Source organism: Salmo trutta, chromosome 22 (genome assembly GCF_901001165.1).
Source record: "Salmo trutta chromosome 22, fSalTru1.1, whole genome shotgun sequence".
Taxonomy (NCBI): Eukaryota; Metazoa; Chordata; class Actinopteri; order Salmoniformes; family Salmonidae; genus Salmo; species Salmo trutta.
The window spans coordinates 13,037,780-13,064,207 of NC_042978.1; the positions used below are offsets into that span (position 1 = coordinate 13,037,780).

The following is a 26,428-nucleotide window of genomic DNA, read 5'->3' on the forward strand; positions in this document are numbered from 1 at the left end:
CTCCACCCGGCACAGCCAGAAGAGGACTGGCCCCCCCTCATAGCCTGGTTCCTCTCTAGGTTTTGGCCTTTCTAGGGAGTTTTTCTTAGCCACCGTGCTTCTACACCTGCATTGCTTGCCGTTTGGGGTTTTAGGCTGGGTTTCTGTACAGAACTTTGAGATATCAGCTGATCTAAGAAGGGCTATATAAATACATTTGATTTGATTTGAATTTGATTTGATACTGGGTGTATAGACAGTCTGTGTTGGGCCAAGGAATTGCGGTAACTGCTCGACAGTTACCCCCTGGACCCATAACAAGGAAGGGACACACTAACCTAGAATTGGAACAATAAAAAGATCTCTCCCTCCTCTTCCTCCTCAGGATGTTGACACAACAGGACATCCCCGGGGGATTTAGATAAGCGTCATTTGTTATATCAATATGAATCAATATTTGTTTGACCCAGCCCCACTTCCTGTCCTTTTTAGTATGGCTAATGAACCATCACTGATTAACTTTACAGGTCACTCAGTCACTTCTCACATACAGAAAACAATGCTGTTTTTCAACTGAAAAATAAAAACCCTTAGAACACTTTGAAAGATTCAGTGCACTGGTCAGCATGCCCAAACATGTTGACACAGCACTAGAGGAAAATCTATATGGCTCAACATAATGACTCAACAATAATGTTCAACATACTTAATAGCAACAGTGAGGATGGGCATTTAACCTATCTCCCTTAAGTGTCACTCACTCTATTTATCCCCAATAAATCACAGAGAAAGAGTGTTATCTGTGTGCTCACCCTAGTATCCCCTTTCTCCCACTTTTAGCCTTGGCCTCGGCCTTGCGTGCCTTTTGGCAAACTCCAAGCGGGCAAGCATATTTTGGCCCCTTCAGATTATTTCCGCAGTAAAAACCCTGATAGATAATAGCGGTCATGTTTAAGATTGACAAATCTCTTTGCATCCTAAAATAACTACTATTTGTCGATCAGTCAATGTCTCTCTTACTTAAAGACACATTCTGCTGATTCATCAAAGCAAAGCTGGTTTCAATCAATGTGCATGACAGACCACGGAAGCCATTACAAAACGTTGCTCAGCTATGTGTGACAGTTATGGTCAGCTATATGTGTAGAGTTCCCTCCTTCATGCTCTTGTAAAATTGAACATTTTCATCAGTGACCAGATTTATCTTAACTCTACCCTGGTAAGAGGTTTTACTGGTCAGACAGTAGTGCCGTTGTCAAATCTAACTGAGAAATGCAGCAACTGTAGTGAAATAGGGCCCTCCACTGTTAGGCAATATGGTTGCAGCTAGGTCAACAGGGGATATTGTAAGACTTGTGTTGACATGATGAGTGAAGGAATTGAAGTTTACCCTCCTCCCACTGTGCGAAACCTAGACTTGGTTCATTCTTTATAGATTATAGTTTAGCGTACATTTCTTTGAACAAATACTGGCAGACTGCAATTTTATCCGAAAATTCCCCGTTCTCAATTAGTTTTTAAAAGACTAACTGCTGTCTGGAAAACATAACATCTGTAGTTCTTCTTTGAAAAACTGCTATTCAGCAGAATGGAACAGCTACAAGCTCAAGAAGGATGCTCATAAAAAAGCTGTTGTTTCTCATATCCCGCTGGCTGCTGCTGTAAACAAAAATAAAACACACACATACCCACACCCCAGTAAGCAAAATTATGCTGAAAAGACATCTTTTAGATGTATTTTCCAGACATTGAAAAGACGTGTTATACGGATGTCAAATATACGTATTTTATGGACGTTGAAAATATGATACAGCATTATTCTAAAATTGATGAAATAAAACATTTTCCTCATCAAACATTTCTGCAGCATTGAAGGTTCTCAAGAACACAGTGACCTCCATTTGGAACTACCAAGACTCTTCCTAGAGCTGGCCACCCGGCCAAAGTGATCAATTGGGGGAGAAGGGCCTTGGTCAGGGAGGTGATCAAGAACCCGATGGTCACTCTGACAGAGTTCCAGAGTTCCTCTGTGGAGGTGGGAGAACCTCACAGAAGGACAACCATCTCTGCAGCACTCCACCAATCAGGCCTTTACGGTAGAGTGGCCAAATGGAAGCCACTCCTCAGTAAAAGGCACATGACAGCCTGCTTGGAGTTTGCCAAAAGGCACCTAAAGGACTCTCAGATCATGAGACACAAGATTCTCTGGTCTGAAGAAACTAAGATTTAACTCTTTGGCCTGAATGACAAGCATCACATCTGGAGAAAACCTGGCATCCTCCCTACGGTGAAGCATGGTGGTGGATGCATCATGCTGTGGGGATGTTTTTCAGCGGCAGGGACTGGGAGACTAGTCAGGATTGAGGGAAAGATGAACAGAGCAAAGTACAGAGAAATCCTTGATGAAAACCTGCTCCAGAGCGCTCGGGATCTCAGACTGGGGTGAAGGTTCACCTTCCAACAGGACAATGACTCTAAGAACACAGCCAAGACAACGCAGGAGTGGCTTTGGGACAAGTCTCTGAATGTCCTTGAGTGGCCCCGCCCAGAGCCGGGACTTGAACCCGATCAAACATCTCTGGAGAGACCTGAAAATATCTGTGCAGATACACTCCCCATCCAACTTGACAGAGCTTGAGAGGATCTGCAGAGAAGAATGGGAAAAACTCCCCAAATATAGGTGAGCCAAACTTCTAGCATCATACCCAAGAAGACTTGAGGCTGTAATCACTGCCAAAGGTGTTTCAACAAAGTACTGAGTAAAGGGTCTGAATACTTATGTGAATGAGATATTTTCGTTTTTTATTTGTAATACATTTGCAAAAATGTCTAAAAACCTTTTATTGCTTTGTCAGTATGGGGTATTGTGTGTAGATTGATGAGGGAAAAAACTATTTCCTAAATTTTAGAATGAAGCTATAACGTAACAAAATGTGGAAAAAGTCAAGGGGTCTGAAAACTTTCCGAATGCACTGTACAATCTCAATTAAGTTAGCATCATATCACAATTATGCTTTCTCATGCCTCTTAATAGGAAAGAGGAGCCGGCAGAAGATTGTAATAAAATATGTATGATTGCTCCCATCTATCACATTGTCACAGAATATGTCGTACTCGTTGCTGAAAATGTCATACTGGATAGAGAAGGACCAAGGCGCAGCGGGATTGTGGATACTCATTTTCTTTTAATGGTAAAAGGCAAAGCATCCACCGGAAAACAAAACAATAAATGATACTCACAACATGGACAGTCTCACAGGCTATGCAAACGCAGTGCAAGAACAATTCCCCACAACCCCAAAGACAAACACACACACCTATATAGGACTTCCAATCAAAGGCAACTATACACACCTGCCTTCAATTGGAAGTCCCAATCACCAACACAACATTAAACAAACAAACCACCTGCCACATCCTGACCAAGACTAAGCAATACGCCCTCTGCTGGTCAGGACGTGACACACATCCACTTATGTTAGCTTTTTCAAAAGCTTTAAAACTGGCAGCGATGATGTTCAAAGTTGTCCAACATACAGTATAAACCAACAGACCACTTCAACTCAAATAAAATGTTAAGTAAGTAAGAAATTGTATTTTCTTGCTATGACTGTGATTCAGACAGTTCCTTCAGAAAGTATTTACACCCCTTGACTTTTTCCGCATTTTGTTGTGTTACAGGATTACATTGATTTAATTGTCATTTTGTGTCAATGATCTACACACAATACTCTGTAATGTGAAAGTGGAAGAATTGTCTTTTTTTTAATAAACACTAATATATCTTGATTAGATAAGTATTCAACCCCCTGAATCAATAAATGTTAGAATCATCTTTGGCAGTGATTACAGCTGTCAGTCTTTCTGGGTAAGTCTCTAAGAGCCTTCCAAATGCGGATTTTCCAACATTATTATTTTCAACATTCTTCAACCTCTGTCAAATTTGTTGTTGATCATTGATAGACAACCATTTTCAGTTCTTGCCATAGATTTTCAAGCAGATTTAAGTCAGCCACTCAGGTGCATTTACTGTCTTCTTGATAAGCAACTCCTGTGTAGATCTGGCCTTGTGTTTTAGTGTGGTAGTGGTACTCAGTAATGTGTTGTATTGGATTTGCCCCAAACATAACACTTAATTGCTTTGCCACATTTTTTGCAGTATTACTTTAGTGCCTTGGTGCCAACAAGATGCATGTTTTTGAATATTTTTATTCTGTACAGGCTTCATTCTTTTCACTCTGTCAATTAGGTTTCCTTCCTCTCCGGCAACTGAGAGGAAGGACGCATGTATCTTTGTAGTGACTGGGTATATTGATACACCATCTAAAGTGTAATTAATAACTTCAACATGCTCAAGGCAATATTCAATGTCTAATTTTAAAATGTTTCCCCATCTACCAATAGATGCCGTGAGGCCAATGGTGACTTTAAAACAGTTGCAGAGTTCAATGGCTGTGATAGGAGAAAACTGAGGATGGATCAACAACATTGTAGTTACTCCACAATACTAACCTTCTCTCTGGCAACTGAGTTATGAAGGATGCATATATCTCAGCAGAGTTTAATTCAGTAGAGTACATTAGATGGTGTATTGATACACCATCCAAAGTGTAATTAATAACTTCAACATGCTCAAAGGGATATTCAATGTCTGCTTTTAAAATGTTTACCCATCTACCAATATATGCCGTTTTTAGTGAGCCATTGGAAAACCTCCCTGGTCTTTGTGGTTGAATCTGTGTTTGAAATTCACTGCTCGACTGAGGGACCTTATAGATATTTGTATGTGTGGGGTACAGAAATTAGGTAGTCATTCAAAGATCATGTTAAACACTATTACTGCACACAGAGTGAGTCCATGCAACTTATTATTTGACTTGTTAAGTACATTTTCACTCCTGAACTTATTTAGGCTTGCCATTGCAAAGGGCTGAATACTTATTGACTCACAACATTTCTGCTTTTCATTTTCAATCATTTGTAAACACTTAAACATTTTCCACTTTGACATTATAGGGTATTGTAGGCCTGTGTCGAAAAAATAAATAATGTAATACATTTTAAATTATGTAAATATGGGTGTGAATACTTTCTGAAGTCACTGCATTTTGTTGTTTATCTACCATAGTTGAATGCACTGACTATAAGTCACTCTGGATAAGAGTGTCTGCTGAATGACCAAAATGTAAATGTAAAAACACACAATTGCAAAGCATGATGGGTATTATTATAATGACCTCCGCCCCAAAACAAGTACAAATTTGGTCAGTGCAGACCAGATCCAAATCTGTACAAATCATAGATCTCTAGGCTATGTTTCACAAGTTTGAACGTCACAGTACAGTATAGCACAGTTTAGTACAGTAGGACACAGAAGAGTTCAGTACAGTAAAATAAATCACGTATGGTAAAATATAGTAGAGTTTTATTCAGTAGAGTACATTACAGTACAGTAAGGTATAGTACAGCAGAGTTTAATTCAGTAGAGTACATTAGAGTAAAGTAGGGTACAATACAGTACACTATACTTTACTTTTCTTTGCTGTACTCTAGTGTTCTCTACTGTATTGCACTGCACTGTACTCTACTTGTATTTACTGCACTGTAATGTACTGTACTCTGCTATGCTCTACTGTAGTGTACTGTGCTGTCCAAACTTGGGAAACATAGTATAGTATGAATGTATTGTGTGAATTGTGGTTTCTACAGTGTTATTTTGTATTTCTGTACTGATGTTAATTTCTGTCTGTATTGATGTTTTTGTTCTGTGCTTACACACCAAGATAAATTATTAGTAAAGTTTTTTGCAGGACAGTAGAGTTTCCCGGTTCAGATTCAATGTCCTATTTCAGTCACCATGAAATGACTTGTAATAGAGCAGATGTCCTATGAACGCTTTGAATTTAACGCTATTGAATCACATGGAATAAAAACATCATGCAAAAGTAATTCATAGCAACAAAACCTTACTGTTCAGTGATTTATTCTTTATTGTGGAGGCATGATTGTTCTAAATAGATATAGCTATTGAACAGAACATATAAGACATCAGGACATCCTTTTCATGGAAAATCAAAGCAATATCCTTTCCTATGCAGGCTGTCCAATTTGTTCTGATATACAGTACATTGGTATTTGACCAGATAACTGTTTATTATTCATATTTTTTTACATACCGTTATCACAAGCTAACTTAATACCAAAACATTCCACTATGCATCAAATAGCTTGAAGGGAAATGATGAACACCTCTTTTTTCAAATAAATAAAGTATATTTTACACTTCATAGACTAACGTTACATTTATTAATTCAAGTGGTAGTGAAACTTTCAAAAATGTTTATGAAAAAAGTATAAAGAAGATCTGATGGCAAAACAATAGTTTATGTTCTTATTTTTCGAAATAATAACATGTTTCTACATTTACATCTGACAATAGACTAGGCCAAGAACGTGATTTGTTGTTGTTGCTCAATTCTGACTCTAAATAAGTATTTTTAGATATGTTTATAAGATATGCAAAGTGTATTTCTATTTTGTATTAAGAAACATAATCAAAAAGGCTTTATATTATGACTGTGGACATGAGAGGGTATGATAAGCAGGAAGTCTGCCACTAGTCACTTCCAACCCTTTCTGTCTCCTACTACTTTTATTGGTCACACATCCCCTAGCACCGATTGGATGATTCCCCTGTCTATCATTGATTCAGCCCTTTTGAAGAGTGAGAAAACGTAAGGGTGGCATGTTTTCCTGTCTTCCTAAGTTTATTAACTTATCCCGGGAATGCCATCAGAAGTTAGATTGAACGTTGAAAGAAAGGCATAGAACGTCTGAAAGGTAAGACAAACTTATTTACTTGATACATATTACTTACATGCACTGCTTATTACTCGAATAATAGTCTATCAAGGGGATCAGCATTTGCGTAAAGCAAATGGTAGCCTACAGGTAAAGTTGCCGCTGTGTCAACCGTATTGAACCATGCCTTGATTGATTTCGATCTCGTCTATTACGTAGTAACAGTGTACAATTTTGATTTAGTGTTTTGAAATTAGTCAGCAGAAAATACACTTTTGGGTGTTCCCAACCCATACGAAGTTCATCATATCCCTGCGACAAGTGTTTCTGTAACCAACTGTATTCTGAAAAAGCTGTAGCCGAACCATATGACACGCAAAGACCCAAACGGCGTTCCATATCTGTCAGAGTTAAAACATCAACTTCATACTGTTGTATTTGTGTACGTCATAACGTGGTGCATTTATTTTGCTCACTCTTCAGAGACAGCACATGGACAGCCATAATTTATATAATATTTGCGCATAAAGACTGTAGCCTATCATAATGTCTACCAATAGCCCCAGTTGAACAAAACTGGGCTAGTCCAACAACAGCTGTTTTGAATTGAACTAAAATGAATTATACATCGTTTTCAGAGTTAGTTTAGTCCATAGATTAGAAGAATTGACACACCCCATGCAAGATAACTGTTCAATTAGATATTCCTTTGAGATTTATAGGCTACTGAATGCATAGCATGGAGTTATGAAGGTGTTATGTGGATGTCGGTTGATTAGTGACATTAGATTTAGACAAGAAAAATACCTGAGATTCGAATCCACTCAGGATATCAAAATCCTTTTTTTTCCCCAAGGAAAAAATATTTGGAGTGTTAGCGAAACATAGTCATCATCAAACAATAGGACATGACATGGTATGAAAATACCCCATTGTCAGTGGAATACTCCTTACCCCTGTTCATATCACCCCATTAAGAAGTCTGTGGTGCTGTCAGCAGCTTTTCTTCACTCTGGAGGACAAGGAAGTAGTGTTCTGCCTCAATAACACACATAATCATATTAAGGTATGGGGATGACTAAAGCCCTATTTATACTTGGTGCTAACATGTGGTTGCCACCATCCGATTAATATGATCCAATCGGATCAAGATTTGTCATGACTAAACTTGGCATTAAAATGTGTCTTTAACTGTGTTGGCATTGTGACCAGATGTTGTGGTCCCTCTGTATGCAAACTATTTGACAGATTTTGTTTCAAAATAATATTAATCGATTCATCTTAAAACTATTATGGTCAATGGCCCACCTGTCAATGACTTTAGAGGGCAGGATACTGATGATTTAAATGGTTTGACCGCCCAACTCCGTCTACACTTGTGAGATATCCAGACCAGTGGCGATCAGTGCCGTTTAAGATGAGGGAGGATGATTTTCTTTCATGAGCATGGCCTTATTTCTATTACAGCTTATTGGATGACTGTCATTCATATTCCATTCACCCAGTTCAATGTAACAGCGATGGGTTTAAGCTACTACATGATACTCAAATTTTCCCTATACCCATCATGAGGTTGCTACAACCTAGCCTATGAATGAAAGTTTACAACGTAGGTCCACACAGGTCGAGAGACACATTTGAGGTGACACATGGACAGACGGTGACACTCAACACCTCCTTGCACACTCTTGCCTGCATCTAGCTGATATAGTATGTAATAATTAGTCCAACAGTTGCAAAGGAGAGTTTCTATTGGACAAATTCAAGTATGTTTATCCCCGTTTTGTTCTGTTTGCTTACATGTTAATAAACGTTTTTTAACAGAATCGGGCGTAATTAATCTCCTGCCCTGATCACGCATAAATACACAGCCACGTTGTATTCCTTCTGTGCGCTCTCCTCCTCTCACCTCATCCCTTCGCTTGTGGACTTCAATGCACAACACATCAGCTGTATGTGACCAGGGGAAAAAACTACAAACAGCCTACATCGTTGTCACCATATTATCTAAAGTAACGTCATAGTCAGCATAGCTAACAGAACCAACGCATTAGTGAACCCTCTAGAATCATACAGTAATGGTACAGTGTACAGTAAGTAAGCAGTTACACTGGCGGGCCCGGTGGCAATTCATTTGTAAAACCAAAAGTTTACCTTGACTTGGAAGAGTTCCAGTGTTGTGTTGGATAGTCATAGCCAGCTAGCTAACATAGCATCCCTCTGTTTGAGCAGGGTGTTTAAGTAGGCTGCAATGCTAGATAGCTGTAGCTTATGCTTTCAGTACTAGGTTAATCCTTTGATTGGGTGAACATGTCAGTTCATGCTGCAAGAGCTTTGATAGGTTGGAGGAAGTCCTCCGGAAGTTGTCATAATTGCTGTGTAAGTCTATTTAAGGGGGAGAGAACCATGAGCCTCCTAGGTTTTGTATTGAAGTCAATGTCCCCAGAGGAGGACGGACGCTAGCTGTCCTCCGGCTACACCATGGTGCTACCCTACAGAGTGCTGTTGAGGCTACTGTCGACCTTCTTTACAAAATAGTGTGTTTTACTCAATTATTTGGTGATGTGATCATATTTAGTATAGTTTTATCTAAAAAGGATTCACTGAGGAAATTCACTGAGGATGGTCCTCCCCTTCCTCTGAGGATGAGACTCCGCTGATCCAGACACAATACGTGCCTGACAACCTCTGTAGGCGGTCAGGAAGATCTGCTCACAATCAGATCACGATGTGTCTTTTGACCAGCTACACCTGTCTACAAAAGTGGGCACAATTAGGATGTGGACAACATCAGAACAAAGTACGCATGTTAGCACCAGGGATGAACAGGGCTTATATGACTACAGCTTCGTGGAATTGGCTTGTTGTGATAGTGGATTGAGTTGTGCTCCAGACATGGCTGGTCCAGACTGTAATTCATCCACTTGATTGCTAACCATCCCCAAGTTGTCTGTCATGTGATTCTATGCTTTAAGCTGGCTTATTGCCAGTCGGATTCCCAGTCCATTCTATCTCACTTGACAGCCACGGAATCATTGTTTTGCAACTTCCAAATTAGTTCATCTTGAGTTCACATGTTGAGAACTATCACTATGCAGGCTGGCCTCAGACTAGACGCAACATAGTAAATGAAAATCTGGGACATTGAAGTTATTATGATATGTTACACTTTTGGTATGGTTACATAAGACAGAATGTCTAGCAACCCAAAGGTTGTGTTTTCGAATCTCATGGACAACTTCAGCATTTTAGTTACTTAGCAACTTTTCAACTACTTAGCAACTTTTCAACTACTTAGCTTTAACCTATCTAACATGCTAACGTTAGCCACCTAGCTAATGTTAGCATTAGCCACGTAGCTAGGTTTAGCAATAACAAATTGGAATCTGTATCATATGTATTGCAAATTTGTAATATGTTGTACGAATTGCAATTCATAGCATACAAATTGGAATTCGTAAGATATCATACGACATTGCTGATGGACATCCACATATTAATACATACCAATCAGAGGGCCTGTTGTCCGGACCTCTGGCAGTCTCTATGGGGGTGCCACAGGGTTAAATTCTCGGGCCAACTCTTTTCTCTGTATATATCCATGATGTCACTCTTGCTGCGGGTGACTCTTTGATCCACCTCTACGCAGACAACACCATTCTGTATACATCTGGCCCTTCTTTGGACACTGTGTTAACAAACCTCCAAACAAGCTTCAACGCCATACAACACTCCTTCCGTGGCCTCCAACTGCTCTTAAATGCTAGTAAAACGAAATGCAGACTTCCAGACTCATATTAAGCATCTCCAATCCAAAACTAAATCTAGAATCGGCTTCCTATTTCGCAACAAAGCCTCCTTCACTCATGCTGCCAAACTTACCCTTGTAAAACTGACTATCCTACCAATCCTTGACTTCAGCGATGTCATTTACAAACTAGCCTCCAACACTACTCAGACTGCATCCAATTTGCTATCACAGTGCCATACGTTTTGTTACCAAAGCCCCATATACCACCCACCAATGCGACCTGTATGCTCTCGTTGGCTGGCCCTCGCTACATATTCGTCGCCAAACCCACTGGCTACAGGTCATCTATAAGTCTTTGCTAGGTATCGCTCCGCCTTATCTCAGCTCACTGGTCACCATAGCACCACTCACCCGTAGCACGCGTTCCAGCAGGTATATTTCACTGGTCATTCCCAAAGCCAACACCTGCTTTGGCCGCCTTTCCTTCTAGTTCTCTGCTGCCAATGACTGGAACGAATTGCAAAAATAACTGAAGTTGGAGACCTATATCTCCCTCACTAACTTTAAGCGTCAGCTGTCAGAGCAGCTTACCGATCGCTGTACCCAGCCCATTTGTAAATAGCCCATCCAACCAACTACCTACCTCATCCCCATATTTGTTTTTGTCTTTCTGCTCTTTTGCACACCAGTATTTCTACTTGCACATCCTCATCTGCACATATCACTCCAGTGTAAATTGCTAAATTGTAATTACTTTACCACTATTGGCCTATTTATTGCCTTACCTCCTTACTTCATTTGCACACACTGTATACAGATTTTTCTATTGTGTTATTGACTGTACTTTTGCTTATCCCATGTGTAACTGGGTTGTTTTTGTCGCTTTGCTTTATCTTGGCCAGGTCGCAGTGGTTAAAAATACAAATACCAAACTTTACCTATCATACTAATTTGAGTCTCCCAGATTTGTATTTACTCTTAGGGCAACCTGCACTCGTTGGTAGACCTATCAGGCTTTCTTTAAAAAAAAAACACGTTGGTGGAATTTTTACGTGTGTGTGTGGTACATTTTCACAACTCCTAGTACAAAACTCAAAACAGATAATCAAAAAATCAGTTGTTTCAAAACTATAAGCACATTTTTCAGTTGACTAAGTACAACACAAAATCATAGTCACTTTTTCACCAACGTTAAAAAAAACAAAAATCCACCCCAAACCACTAATTCTTATAATTTACAGTGTTAAATAACACGAATATGTGGGAACAATATTTTTTGTGAACAAATGTTTAATTTTGTCATTATAAAAAGGTTGGTAACTACATGTGAAAATCCTGTTGGAAATCTGTTGCAGCTCAAGTCTACTACAAAACCCACAATGCCATGCATTCTCTATGAGCTGGCTGGCTGGCTAGCTAGCAAACATAGCTACACACAATAATACCAAAGTCAATATCAGGATATGAAGTAGCTAGTTTGCTGTAAAATTGCCTAAATCAATTTAGGAGTCTACAGTCTCACCATGTTCAACCTGCAGACCATGTGCCGCATAGAATGGAGTCTGATATAGAACCCCTCAGTGGAGAGGTCATAATACCCATAAAACCTAGTGGTCAAACAGGGAAATGGTTCCAGTCGGTTTTTTTTCACCATACATTTTTCCCATAGGGGATTTTACAAACACTTAAAATAAGGGCTGTGATTTGTGTAGGCTTACCCTGGCGTGACGTTTTGATAACCATGTATATCTCTCGGACATTATTCAAAAATGTATTGAACTTATTAGAAAATGAATTACGTTTGTCCACGTTAATCATAAGACATGAACAAAATACATCAGTGATTCATATTTTCCTGCAACTTTCTAAAACGGCACAGGAATGCCTCAAATGTTATTTGTCACATGCGCCAAAGGTGTAGACCTTACAGTGAAATGCTTACTTACAAGCCCTTAACCAACAATGCAGTTTAAGAAAAAATAGGTGTTAAAGTATTTACTAAATAAACTGAAGTAAAAAAAAATTAAAGAGCAACAATAAAATAACAATACAAGGCGATATACTGGGGGTACCGGTACCGAGTCAATGTGCAGGGGCATATGTCTCGTCTACACGTTGTGTAGCCGTTAGCGATAATGCTAATGATAACCGTCTGCTGGTAGGTGGAAAGGCTTTCCCAAAATCCCTTGATTTGACAATTTAAAATGCATAAAGAAACCACACCAGGCAACCAATATCTGTTTCAAAATTGCACAAGATTATATAGACAAAAAGTCAAAGGCCATTAATATCCTCTATTGGTAGGCAAGTGGCTGCAGGGCAAAACAAGTGACATCGGCACTCTGTCATACATACAATGTCCACATATTTAGATGTATACAAAAAAAAGAAGCTAAATATACACATCTAACAAATTACTCCACTAGTGCAGAGTAGCTTTACACTTAGCCTCCTGGCCATCTCAACATTAACCAAGCCTTGCAGGAGTGTTTGATCCTAAGACTGGCAGAAATCGTTTTTATCTCAGCTGGGAGTTTGTTCCACTCTACTACTGCCATATATGTAAATGTGTTCTGGCCAGTACCGACATAGCACAAAATCTTGTGGCGTAGGAATGAGAGAGTTCTTTAGATACTGAGAGCTGTACCATACATGCTTTTATGGGCCAATCCCAGCTGCAGCTGAATGACTCTTTATCAACTGATAGCCACTGTATTTCACAGAGTTGAAAGGCCAACAGGGCTAAGATTCAGAATGACCCTTGACATTTTATTCTGAGCTGTCTGTAGCTTGTTCTTGATGAAGTTAGGGGAGCTACTGTACGAGGTAGTGCATGCATGGTCAGCACTAACGCTGCTGCAAGTGTTTTCAAGGTCCCTTTATCTAGAAATGTGGCTTTTCTGAACAGAAATGTCACTTTCTGAATGACCTTGGCAATTACTTTCTGCCCCATGCTCTCCCCTGTCAGAAAACAGTCTTGTTCACAGCCAAAGTATCTAACACAGTTCTTGGTTGTAACCACTGTCACCAACCGTGGCTCTAAAGCCTGGTGATCTACAGTTGAAGTCGGAAGTTTACATACACCTTAGCCAAATACATTTAAACTCAGTTTTTCACAATTCCTGACATTTTATCCTAGTAAAAATGCCCTGTCTTAGGTCAGTTAGGATCACCACTTTATTTTAAGAATGTGAAATGTCAGAATAATAGAGACATTTTTATTTTTTTCATCACATTCCAGAAGTTTACATACTCAATTAGTATTTGGTAGCATTGCCTTTAAATTGTTTAACTCGGGTAAAACATTTCGGGTAGCCTTCCACAAGCTTCCCACAATAAGTTAGGAGAATTTTGGCCCATTCCTCCTGACAGAGCTGGTGTAACTGAGTCAGGTTTGTAGGCCTCCTTGCTCGCACATGCTTTTTCAGTTCTGCCCACAAATATTCTATGGGAGTGAGGTCAGGGCTTTGTGATGGCCACTCCAATACCTTGACTTTGTCCTTAAGCCATTTTTCCACAACTTTGGAAGTATGCTTGGGGTCATTGTCCATTTGGAAGACCCATTTGAGACATTTAACTTCCTGACTGATGTCTTGAGATGTTGTTTCAATATATCCACATAATTGTCCATCCTCATGATGCCATCTATTTTGTGAAGTGCACCAGTCCCTCATGCAGCAAAGCACCCCCACAACATGATGCTGCCACCCCCATGCTTCACGGTTGGGATGGTGTTCTTCAGCTTGCAAGCCTCCCCCTTTTCCCTCCAAACATAATGATGGTCATTATGGCCAAACAGTTCTATTTTTGTTTCATCAGACCAGAGGACATTTCTCCAAAAAGTACAATATTTGTCCCCATGTGCAGTTGCAAACCGTAGTCTGGCTTTTTTATGGCGGTTTTGGAGCAGTGGCTTCTTCCTTGCCAAGCGGCCTTTCAGGTTATGTTGATATAGGACTCGTTTTACTGTGGATATAGATACTTTTGTACCTTTTTCCTCCAGCATCTTCACAAGGTCCTTTGCTGTTGTTCTGGGATTGCACTTTTTGCACCAGAGTACGTTAATCTCCAGGAGACGTTTATACTTGCGTACTATTGTTTGTACAGATGAATGTGGTACCTTCAGGCGTTTGGAAATTGCTCCCAAGGATGAACCAGACTTGTGGAGGTCTACAATTTATTTTCTGAGGTCTTTCTTCAGATTTTCCCATGATGTCAAGCAAAGAGTTTGAAGGTAGGCCTTGAAATACATCCACAGGTACACCTCCAATTGACTCAAATGATGTCAATTAGCCTATCAGAAACTTCTAATGCCATGGCATCATTTTCTGGAATTTTCCAAGCTGTTTAAAGGCACAGTCAACTTAGTGTATGTAAACTTCTGACCCACTGGAATTGTGATACAGTGAAATAATCTGTCTCTAAACAATTGTTGGAAAAATTACTTCTGTCATGCACAAAGTAGATGTCCTAACCGACTTGCCAAAACTATAGTTTTTTTTTAACAAGAAATTTGTGGAGTGGTTGAAAAACTAGTTTTAATGACTCTAACCTAAGTGTATGTAAACTTCCGACTTCAACTGTAAATGGTTAATTTCTCTTAAAGTTCTAGCATTTCTCAAGCCAGCAATTAGCGTTATAAGTGTTAGGTTACACACTTAACAGTAGAGGCCTTCAACCATAAGTAGCATGTACCCCTACTTTGAAAATCGAAATTGCCACTTTCAATATCCAGCCATTCTTTCTGATTGGAGTGTTTTTTTTTCATTTGCACCTCTAAAGAAAGAATTAGATTGTTAGAAGTTAAATTTTAAAGTTTGTGAAGAAACATGCAGGCTAACATTTGTACACTTTCTCCAGTTGCACTTGGCCAACTTGGAGATTGACACAGCATCTCAAAAAGGACTTGTCCTGGAGAGAAGATTTGATTGATACGAGTAGGAACATACTGCTTAATGGGCTTTCATTACACTGGAACTCTATTCAATTGAATCCATCTTGGATATAAGATTGAGTTCCTACTACACTATCTACAGAGAAAAGCTGAATGAAAAATATGCTAAAAATACCTAATTCTCTAACAAGGTCTGAGGGAGAGAGGCTATTTGCTAATTGAATCCAGTGCCTTGATGCAGTTTATTCCTCCTCAAAGTATAATCAGCTGCTTCTCACAGGAAGACACAATTTAGCCAAGGCCACTTTTGGAGACACAATGCGTATCATTATGCTGTTGTCGTTGAAGTCCTTAGCTTCATTCAGTTACGTTCATCACAGTGAAAGGCTTCCGGGGCCTTGCACTCCATCTAAGAAAAAAACCAAGGAGAAACACTGTTCTCACTAAAGCCATTTACTGGTATTCAATGTGACTGACTGCTGTAGGCATCAGACCTGGAACATACTGCTATGGTGACCAATGGAAAAGTTGTATAATTGGAAAAAATAGATTCATAAGAACTGTTTCTTGGCAAGACAGTTTGTTCATGGGCTGGGGCATGTAGGATATGCTGCATGGGAAGAGACAGCTCCTTGGCTTGCCAAATGGGTCAAGAAGATCATCATTTCCAGAGACAGTAGTCTTATGTTTTTATTGCATCATTTATTGGACCATTCCAAGTCCATGTTCTCAGTTTTCTTGTTGACAATATAACAGTTTGAAAATATACAGTTTGAAAAAGTAAAATAGTTCATGTCAGACTGTATTTGGCCTCCCAAACACCAACCAAAGCCACAGACTTCCCCAAAGCCTGATTTTTGAATTCACTCTGTGACATTTTGAACCCAGTGGGGAGGGAGAGTGAGGGGGAATGGGAGGTTGAACAAGGAGACCTCAGAAAACAGCATCACCACTGAAGTGGCATAATGCCTCATTGTGGGGCTTGAATGTGACTGATTGTGTTTGGATGAGAATCAGGGGGGGTTATGGGATGCATGTGACGTTTGAGACCAAAGTTGATAGTTAAAAGATGGGGTTCTAGTCTAGATGCATATTCAAGATTGATAGGCTTCAGCTCTTACAGTAGATAGATTAATCTAACTTGGGACTGCATTGTGTTTATGTGCATCTCGAAATCCCCTCATTGACATCAATGCACGATTTACGAGACAGTTACGGGTAAGCGTGCAGCCCAAAGTGCCTAGGGAAACATCTGTATAGTTCCAGGTATCAGGGGGTTATTTCCTTAAACTCCCCATGCGCTCGCCTTCATGCTGTGTACACACATTGTATATCCCTGGCTCTAATTGCATGTTCTGCATGGTGTCATGTGATAGGATGCTTGTACGCCAGGAAAAGGACAGGATCTGTAGTGGATATGTGGGTTTTGCGTTCCTGTGTGTTGGTCTTTTGTTATTGTGTCGCACTGAGGTAGTGTGTTTGTTCAGCTCCTCTTTTCACTTGTTTTCTACCTGACTTTTTCCTCTGGCCTCACAGGAAGCAGCTTTTTGGCATTAGCGATGGGCTTCCTGGCAGGAGCGGAGCGGCCCTGAGTTCCTGCTGCGAGACAATAGGTCTCCCCGGGGCCGGGGCTGTTCTCAGACCTGATTCTCTTCAGGAAACTGCAGATTTTATCCCAGCAGCTGAACTGAGCCATACAGAGACAGGGAGTGGGGGAGTGTGGCCCTACCCTATGAGTGTCTCTTTTCTGAATGGGACTTTTCTTATGTTAAGCAGTGTGATGATAAAGATGAGCCTGTGGTTGTGGTGGGGCGGGGCGGGCTGGAAGGATGAAGGTATAGTCTTGGCCTTGCCCAAGAAGACCCAATCTGGGTTAATATATGTGTGGGCTGAACTGGAGTGACTATCATGTATCTGTTAGAGCTAGATGCCTTGCTTTTTCTATTGTCAGCTGGACCTGTTGTAGACCCTCCCCTTCCTTTTGAGGGGTAAAGGGAGGTGGTGGCAGGGAGGAGGTTACTTTTCCAAAACATGGCTCATGCGACGTAGCCAGCAGCCCTCGACCAGAACATTTCCTGTTGAAAAGCAGTGCTGAAAAAGTCGACTTCAGTGTTAGATTTATGGTGAATGCTGGGGAAACGGCTGCCTCATTGATGACTGTAATAGTAGAGAATCATTATGTAAAAAAAATAATAACAATAAAAAAGGTAGACAAATCTTTACAGAAATCCTCAATACCTATTTGAAATATGTGCAGTTAATTGCATTGCTTAGCTTATAGTAACTTGGCCTCAATTTGTAGAGTAATCCAGTGTGTCCGTTAACAGTGGGACAGGTTTACAAAATTAAGACCTAGGCCCGCTATTAGTTGTTCCTCACAATGAAATCGGGGAGGGGACTGTGGATCTGTCGCCCTCTGTACGTTCATCACAAGTGATATCTCAGACAGCACTGGCACGATTTTGATTAAACTTGGGTGGCTGATGTGTCTTACCTTAAGGCATTTACAAAATGACACTGATTGGCCCAATGCGGGAGCTATAGTAATTAACAGAAACGTGTTAGTCACACGCAATATCTCATTTGTCCCAGGGGGTGGGGGGGACGGGACATGTTTACTGTTGCCTTGTTTTGACTTATAGGCATTAGTTTCAGTCGTTTATGGGATCATGATCTACAAAGATCGCTACCACAACACAGAACGGTGTGTAACTGGCAATTGTTGTTGTTGTTGTTGTTGTGTGTGTGTGCTCACTCCTGCCGGTGTATGTGACATGGCTGTGGCTCACTGCTGGTGAGGATGAGGGGCGCAGCAGAATGTGGTTTCTCCCCCTAATTGTGTGGGTTGCCCTGTAATTTGTTGCCTGTCATCAGGACCTGGAAAAAAACATTGAACTGGCCTATTTGTGCTGAGTGGGAGCTGGAGGCACTAAGTGAGGAGTAGTGAGGCAGGGAATGGGTGGGATGGGGACTACGTGTTTATGTTACACTCCTCTGATCTGAGGAGCTGGCATCTGGAGCAAATCTGAGGCACTTGGAATTTGGCACTTCCAGTGGGATACTGTATTTCCAGAAGTCCAAGCACAGACAGTTTCTTTCTGCAACCTAGAACGGAAACCTTGTCCACAAGAAGTTATACAACAGCTATTTTTGAGTAAATATTCCAAAACGAATCAATGTTTTCCAGTTTACTCAGTATAACTAATGTACTCTTAATAACCACTTGTTCATTATTTTCTTGTTCTTAACTAGTGGCTGTGCAGCCGTAGATTCCGTAGGGATATGTTCGTGTTCAGCTAATCTGCGCAGCACCTTGACTAATTAGACTGAATGTTGTGTTCCCTCCGTTGTGCTAGGGCAAGCATTCTATAATTGCACTATTAGTTTGTGTTTCTTACATCTGCGAACAGCTGGTTTGTATTTTCTTAGCAAGTTGTGGCTAAGTCGTATTAGCCGCTAATCGCTAGTTAGCTGGCTAATAAATGTCAGAGCAAACGTAGCTAGCTATACAGCCTGATACCAGTGATGGTGTAAGCCTAAATGAGCATGTTGTTTGTGCAACAGTATCTTCTAAATCAAAGAGGAATCGGCGAAGCTTGAATATGTTAGCTACATGAAGTAGCTAAGAGAGAACATTTTAATGTAGCCAATGATTATAGGGTCCCCAAGGAAACACAGACCAACACTTTGGTTCCAACCCTTTGGTTCCAACACTATCACAATAACTTCTCCCTGGCATTTTCATTTTGACACGAGTCATTGTCATGTCAAAAAATACTGTATTCAAAGTGCCCACTATTATCTAATAACTCTAGAAATAGAATGATTATTCTAATTCTATGATTCCAGCAGTTCACCCAAGTGTTTTGATCTAAATCGCAAGTCAAATCACAATTGCAACATTTGGTTAAAAGTAAGGCCTAGATTTTTTGCCCATATCGTGCAGCCCTACGTGGCAGTGTGGAAATGATCTCAAACGAGTGCAGGAAATGCATAAATGTAGAAAAGTCTAATTGAACAGTATAAAACAATCAGAATGGAGAGAGACCCATGAAATCACTTAGGATGTGTGTGATGCCACCCTAGGGTCATGCACCAATCATAAAGCAAATGTACAACTTTTATTATTAAAAAAAACATAAAATACCGTCATAAATTTTATAAATACTGTGATATGATTTTTTTTGGGCCATAGCGCCCAGCCCTAGCTATGGCTAGGCCTAGGAGTATTTCCAGACCAGTAGTCAAGTTATAGACTATAAGTAGAGCCCAGAGTTGTGCCTGGTCAGGAAAATCTCTGCTCTATGGCCCTAGAACCCTGTGTAGGAGTGACAGGGTCTCTCCTCTGGCTGGGGGAATGAAGCAGTGACAGCAGACCTGGCTGAAAATGAACCAGAGTCCCTCAGACCAATCTCCACTTGCTGGCCATTAGCGTGAGACATCGTCTGTGGATGCCATTCTCTTGTGATAAGCTTGCTTTGGTGAGGCGGAGGGCTGGAGGGACTATCCGCCGCAATCATTTTAATCTGACGCCTTGCTTTGTGGAATAATAATGTAGACTACGCTGGGCTTTGCTGTCACAGTATCAACATTTTGTGCATAGCTTCTCTTTGAATGGCAACGAGAGATGTCAGAAAATCCTTGTTTTTGGAGATGTTTTTTTATTTATCCTACGTAATTACAACTACCGTGTAGCCCTCAAGTATCTGAACATGTCCCAGCCTGGTCCATGCTAGCAGGATGTGAGAGGGAATTGTGTGGTGGAATGTGCTTAAGGCTATATGGAAACAGGTGTGTGGGGTGTGGGGGGGGTGCTCTGACCCTTTGTCGATCTCTCTTTCTTAGTCGAGCAGTGTATGGAAATGTGTCCCACAACTGTGAACTCTGTACATGTGTGTGCCTCGCAATGCATGTGTGTTTCTGCTCTGACCCTGACGTCTATCCATCCCCTCTCCCTGTCAGTGGAGCTAAGGAACGGTGACCCAGAACTGGATTGACAGCCAGGAAGACCAACCCAAAGTGAACTCCCTGGCCCAGCGTCAAGACACCTTTATGATTCTTCCACAGACTGTATGCCCGAGGTAACTTAACTTCAATACGACACATTGGTCGATCAGAAATACTACACTAGCAACACTACAACAGTTTTAAAACATGACAGCTGACGTAATGAAAGTTTATTACTAAGAAAACCTGTTTGAACAACGTGTTAATTTAACCGTTGGCAAATTCTGTGATTGCGAGCAATAGTTTGGGTTTCTGATCCTAATGTAATATCTGGCTTGTCTGTATTGGCTTCTGTTCATCGTTTCCTGTTGCTTTTGTTCTTGGGCCACTTAACGTCGCTTTTATCTGTAACGTGTGCAGGGCTTTCAGACATACTGCTTGGAGGTATAGGTGATGTCATGGTTAATCCCCTTCTTGACTTCAACACCTCCGACAAAGAAAAAAACAAACCCTGGGATTAACCCCTTGTTACCTACAGTTCCTCTTTCTCTCTAACGGAGCATTGGGGAGTGGGTTTCCCAAAGCATTCGTAGCTAAAGTTATTACTCTCCACAACCCAGCTGCACAGCCGTGAGAGAGTACCAGTTATAACATCGATGTTTGTCTTGTGGATGTGAATTAGCATCATTCGTTAAAAAAAATGAGGTGTGACTCTGGGCTGGTGTGAGAATTAACATATTACTTTAGCCGTGAAGGCTTTGAAAAACCCACCCCAGACCAATGTAGGGAATTGCCCTTCAACAAGGGGTGGATTCAAAAACATTGCTAAGTAGAGTCTCTCGTATAAAGGTCTTCAGGTGTCCTTACAGTAAGATCTTTATGGGTAGTTTATAAGAAGGTTTCGTCTTGAATGAGAAAGATTTGCTACAGTTAATTTCGCCATCAAGCGAAGAGTGTCAAGCTACGACGTCCTGAATAATGTAATTTTAGGCTACAAGCCTCCATACTTCTTAACCAAATGTCATGCTCTCTTTACCTCTGGCTAACACGTGAAAAATTCATACATGCGTACAGTAGCCGCAGTAAAACACATACAGTGCACAGGTATCTGAGTCAGTGTTTCCCTTCTCTTACCAGGTTGTGAGTAGACTCTCTGGGGGCTTCTGCTGAAAGGTCTCAGTTCACAACCATGACTCAGTCTGTGCAGGTCAACCCCAAGTTGCCTGGTAAGCATTTCAGTTCCAGCTGGTATTTATCAAGTCATTATGTGGTAACAATGGATAATGTCTGGGACTTGAAAAACTTAAACAGATTTGATAACTGTTGTTGTAATGGTTTCCTGTGGACTGCAGATCTGGGCGCACCGTTTCTATTCTCCAGTCAGGAAGAGGCGGATCAACAGGGCTCTTATTCGGTCCAAACTCCGTATGGCTTCCAGCTGGACCTGGACTTCCTCAAGTATGTGGAGGAGATAGAAAGCGGCCACCACGTCCGCCGGGCACCCGTCAACTCTCGCAGGTCATCCCGGGGGGTCAAAGTCTCGCAGCGGAGCCCGAATGTGGGGGGAAGAGCCAGCGGCTGGACCTCAACAGAGTCCCTCTCCTCACCCGCCAGCGAAGATGGTCGTGTGCCCCCTCCTCCACCCCCACGGAATCGCATCGGCTCCGCTCCCAGTGAAGGGCAACCCCTGTCCCCGCTATCTGTCCTTAGCCTCCCCCTCTCTGCTGGCGCCAAAGTGCCACCACCACCTCCGCTACGTAACCCCAGGGTAGAGAGGACCCTCCTGGAGACCAGCCTGCGACTGCAGCAGGAGCAGAGCCACCAGCACCAAAATGGCACCTGTTTCCAGCTCTCTGACCCACCAAAGCAAAACCCCAGGGCTGTGACTACTCATGTTACCCCAGCTAGTGCAGCAGCCACAGTAGATGACCAGCCCTTGCACCTCTTGTCTGCCGCCCCCAGCCTATCTCAGAGTAGCCTGACCAGACCCAGTCCCCACTCCTCCGGTAGGAGCACCCCGGCCTCTAGCACCGGAATGGCTACTCTGCCTCCCAACCAGTTGCAGACTGTGAGAGAGCAGATGGCCACTGCCCTGAGGCAACTGAAGGAGATGGAGGAGAGAGTGAAGGGCGTCCCAGTGCTGGAGAGGGAGGTGGCCAAGCTACGGGCTGAGAAAGACATGCTCCTACTGGCACTGCAGGAGAAGAAGACCTTGGCGGCCCAACAACAGGCTACAACAGCAGTGAGCAGTACTACCACCACAACGGTGGACGCAGGCACACAGAGTCAGGAACGTCCTCCTTTTTCCCCCAAGAGTCCCAGAAGTCCCAAGAGTCCAAGCAAAATAGGGGACCTCAGAAAGCTGACTGAGAAGTTTGAAGGCAAGACAGGGACAGATGGAGCACGTTCTGAGAAGGTTGTGGAGAAGAGGTCTGTGGCCGTTGGGGATGACATGTTGCTGGATGCCGGGGTCTTCTACTACAGCCAAGGTGCCAAGGATGCCTCAGAGGGCACGCCTCAGGTGGACGTCTGCGAGAAAGGTGTGGCCACGGAGGCACCGGCCTTCCGCGAGGAGTGGGTGCAGGCTGGAGTGGAGACAGAGGAGGCCTCGGTTTGGGTGATGGAATCCCAGCTGGGGCTGAGCAGTGAGGCCCAGAGGGAGATTGACACCCTACAGGACACCATCAAGTTCCAGCAGGAGTCCATCTTGGCTCTGGAGGGGCGACTCGGCCAGGCTGACGAGGACCTGGCGGTGCTCAAAGCCCAGGAGGATGAGAGGAAATCCAAAGCAACGTCCGAGAAGGCGGTCCTTGCCAAACCAGACTCGGCCCATGCCCAAGTGGGGACCGAAGCCTCTACAACATCCACGCCAGCTTCACAGCATGTCGCAGTCTCCTGTTGTCCTGAGGTGGTTGACGCTTGTGTAGGTGAGGATTTGAGAGCTGGACATTACGACCAGAGCACTCAGACTGACTCTGTGGAGAGCCCTGCAGAAGAGGAACCAACCCCAGTAGCACTGGTCAGCACTGGAAGTCAATGGGAGAATCTGTACGAGGATCAGACTATAGAGCAGAAAGCTCCAGTCGCTGCGCTGAAGAAGAGACAGATGACCATTGCGGAGTACAAGGTCACCCCTGGCGAGGAGACGGTCAGTTTAGCTGAAGGAAAGGAAGAGGAGGAAATGGCGCCCAGGACACCCACAACTCCAACAATGGTTGAAAGTGAGTGCCAAGTGTATTTATTCTTATACAATAGTTCTTCCTATTGAAGATGAATGATTCCCCTACACTAATAAAGCAGGTGTAAAAGCAATATACAGTGCCTTCGGAAAGTTTAGACCCCTTGACTTTTTCCACATTTTGTTGCGTTACAGCCTTATTCTAAAATGTTTAAATTAATAAAAATCCTCAGCAATCTACACACAATACCCCATAATGACAAAGTGAAAACAGTTTTTTTTAAATGTTACATAAGTATTAAGACCCTTTGCTATGAGATACGAAATGACACGGGACAAGTCTCTGAATATCCTTGAATGGCCCAGCCAGAGCCCGGACTTGAACCCGATTGAACATCTCTGGAGAGACCTGAAAATAGCTGTGCAGCAACGCTCCCCATCCAACCAGACAGCGCTTGAGAGGATCTGCAGAGAAGAATGGGAGAAACTCCCCAAATAGATGTGCCAAGCTTGTAACAAAATACCCAAGAAGACTCGAGGCTGTAATTGCTGCCAAGGGTACTGAGTAAAGGCTCTGAATACTTATGTAAATGTACAATTTCTGTTTTAAATTTTTAATAAATGAGCAAAAAAACAGTTTTTGCTTTGTCATTATGGGGTATTATGTGTAGATTGATGAGGAAAAATTATAATTTAATATATTTTAGAATAAGGCTGTAACCTAACAAAATGTGGAAAAAGTCAAGGGGTCTAAACTTTCCAAAGGCACTGTTGAATTCAATGTAGTAGCATATTGGTTGGGTCACTCACCGAGTCCGTTGGGGCCACAGGTATGCTGAAGTCCATCATGAAGAAGAAGGATGGGAGTAGTTCCGGTGAATCACGTTGCAGCGGCAAGAAGAGCTTGCAGTTTGTTGGCATTCTCAACGGGGGGTAAGCGGTGCTTTGTCATCATTGAATGAGCAAAAATCTGCACATATTACCATCACACTGATAATACACAGGGCATATTAGAAGAAAAGGATGACCAATGTTAAAGATAACTAACTAGACATGTACTTCTGTTCAGGTATGAGTCGACATCTAGTGAAGAGGAGGAAGAGGGGAGTTCCTCGGGCGGCAGTGAAGTGGATGATTGCTCGGACAGTAGTGATGGAGAGGCAGCTCTGGAGGAGACCTCCGATGAAGAGAGGAACATTAATATGGATGACACCGATAGTGATGATATGGCCTTAGCAGCAGGGACTGGAGCCACTGAGGACAGTCCAGATGCAGTAAAAGAGAAGTATGCTTGATTACAACTACAGCTCATAGAACTGTCATTGTTGGCAGATGACAAGTTTTCAGAATTTGTTGAAAGTTTGCTTTCCTTGAAAGAAGTCTGTTGGTAGTCAAATTTGAATCTTCTGTTTTGGTTTGTAGCCTTTAGGTGCCCTGAATTTGCTAAAGTTAGCATAAATACTAAGGGTGTAATGGTAGCAAATCAGGTCTTAATTAGCATATCAAACCGTTCAATTACCACAGCCAAAGTTATTTTGCAACATTATCATCTGTGAAGCTATGCATGTGTATATTATTGACATGGAATTATAGCCAAGATGTTTACAAAAATTAGTTGAGTACGTTATATAGGAGCCTCATCTTACATATCACAAGTGTTAGATCCCAGTCGGTCACTACCATAGATAACTTCCATGTCTAATTGCAGTAATCCCTTGTCCTAGATTTGAGCTGAGTGCAAAAATGCATGAGGCTTCTCTCATTCTGAAGAACCACCTGAATGATGATGTCAAAACACTGAAGAGTAAAGAAGTGGTAGGTTTCAGCATGCCTCTTTAATTCCTCTGTTTTATTATATCCTGGAAATCTTGAATTTCCTTTTCAAAATTAGCTCATACCTGATTTTTGGAAACAAATACCATGTTTGTTTTTTCCAATCCACACACAATCCCTCAAGTGTATTTTGAAGTTCCAGGACTTGAAGAAGTGGTTTCACGGACATAGTCTCCTTAGTCTAATTCATGCCACACTAAAAACGATTATAAACATTTAATACATCACCAAGACCTCTGCATGTTTATAAAATGTCTTCCTGGTGTTCCAAGTGTTTATAATCATATTAGTATGATAACCTTTATGTAGCTGTATTCCATCAGTGATCTTATCCCACATCCTCCCTCCATGCCCCTTGTCTTGTACTGTAGCTCTCCAGCACTCATACTGTGCAGCTGGAATGGTTCCGCATCTCTAGTGCAAAGATGGCCCAGCCGCCCCGTGTCTCAGACTACCTGATGGCCTTCACTGAGGTCTCCTCTGCCCTGCTGGCCCACGTCATCAACATGACCGATGGCAATGGTAACACGGCCTTGCACTACAGCGTCTCCCACTCCAATTTCACTGTGGTGGGGCTACTGCTGGACACAGGTTAGTTGGAGTGAGGAGTGTTCACTTATCTCTGGAAAGTTGTGTTAGGGTCAGGGCTTATGACCTTAGTGAAGAGATTCTGATGATCATAATGAATCTTCAGAAGTTTAGTATTCATAGTTTAACTACAGGCATAAAATCACATTAGTTATGCCATTTATTTATCGTCAGGAAGTTTCCATGCCCCAGGGTTTCACCATGGGGTGGGTGTGCTCTGTGCAGGCATGTGTTGTGTAGATAAGCAGAACAAGGCAGGCTACACTGCTATCATGCTGGCGGCCCTCTCATCTGTGAAGGAGGAGGATGACATGGTGGTGGTCAGGAAGCTCTTCAGTCAGGGCAACGTCAACGCCAAGGCCAGCCAGGTAAGTCCTTGTCAAATCACTTCAAATCCAGTCTATCCCCCTCAGTCAATGCTGCTTGTGTGTGCTCGCTAACACTATGCTAACTGGGC

General features: G+C 42.0%; 1 protein-coding gene across 1 annotated transcript in view; it reads left to right on the forward strand.

The window, feature by feature from the left end:
• Positions 1-6,667: 6,667 nt before the first annotated feature.
• Positions 6,668-26,428, forward strand: part of LOC115158122 (KN motif and ankyrin repeat domain-containing protein 3) — a 22,117-nt gene continuing 2,356 nt past the window's right edge. Inside the window, exons 1-9 of the mRNA XM_029706685.1 lie at positions 6,668-6,819; positions 20,388-20,506; positions 21,510-21,598; positions 21,725-23,593; positions 24,381-24,483; positions 24,620-24,835; positions 25,275-25,365; positions 25,755-25,974; positions 26,197-26,339. Coding sequence (XP_029562545.1) covers positions 21,562-21,598; positions 21,725-23,593; positions 24,381-24,483; positions 24,620-24,835; positions 25,275-25,365; positions 25,755-25,974; positions 26,197-26,339 — 2,679 coding nt within the window. The 5' untranslated portion in view covers positions 6,668-6,819; positions 20,388-20,506; positions 21,510-21,561. The remainder of the gene's footprint in view (positions 6,820-20,387; positions 20,507-21,509; positions 21,599-21,724; positions 23,594-24,380; positions 24,484-24,619; positions 24,836-25,274; positions 25,366-25,754; positions 25,975-26,196; positions 26,340-26,428) is intronic.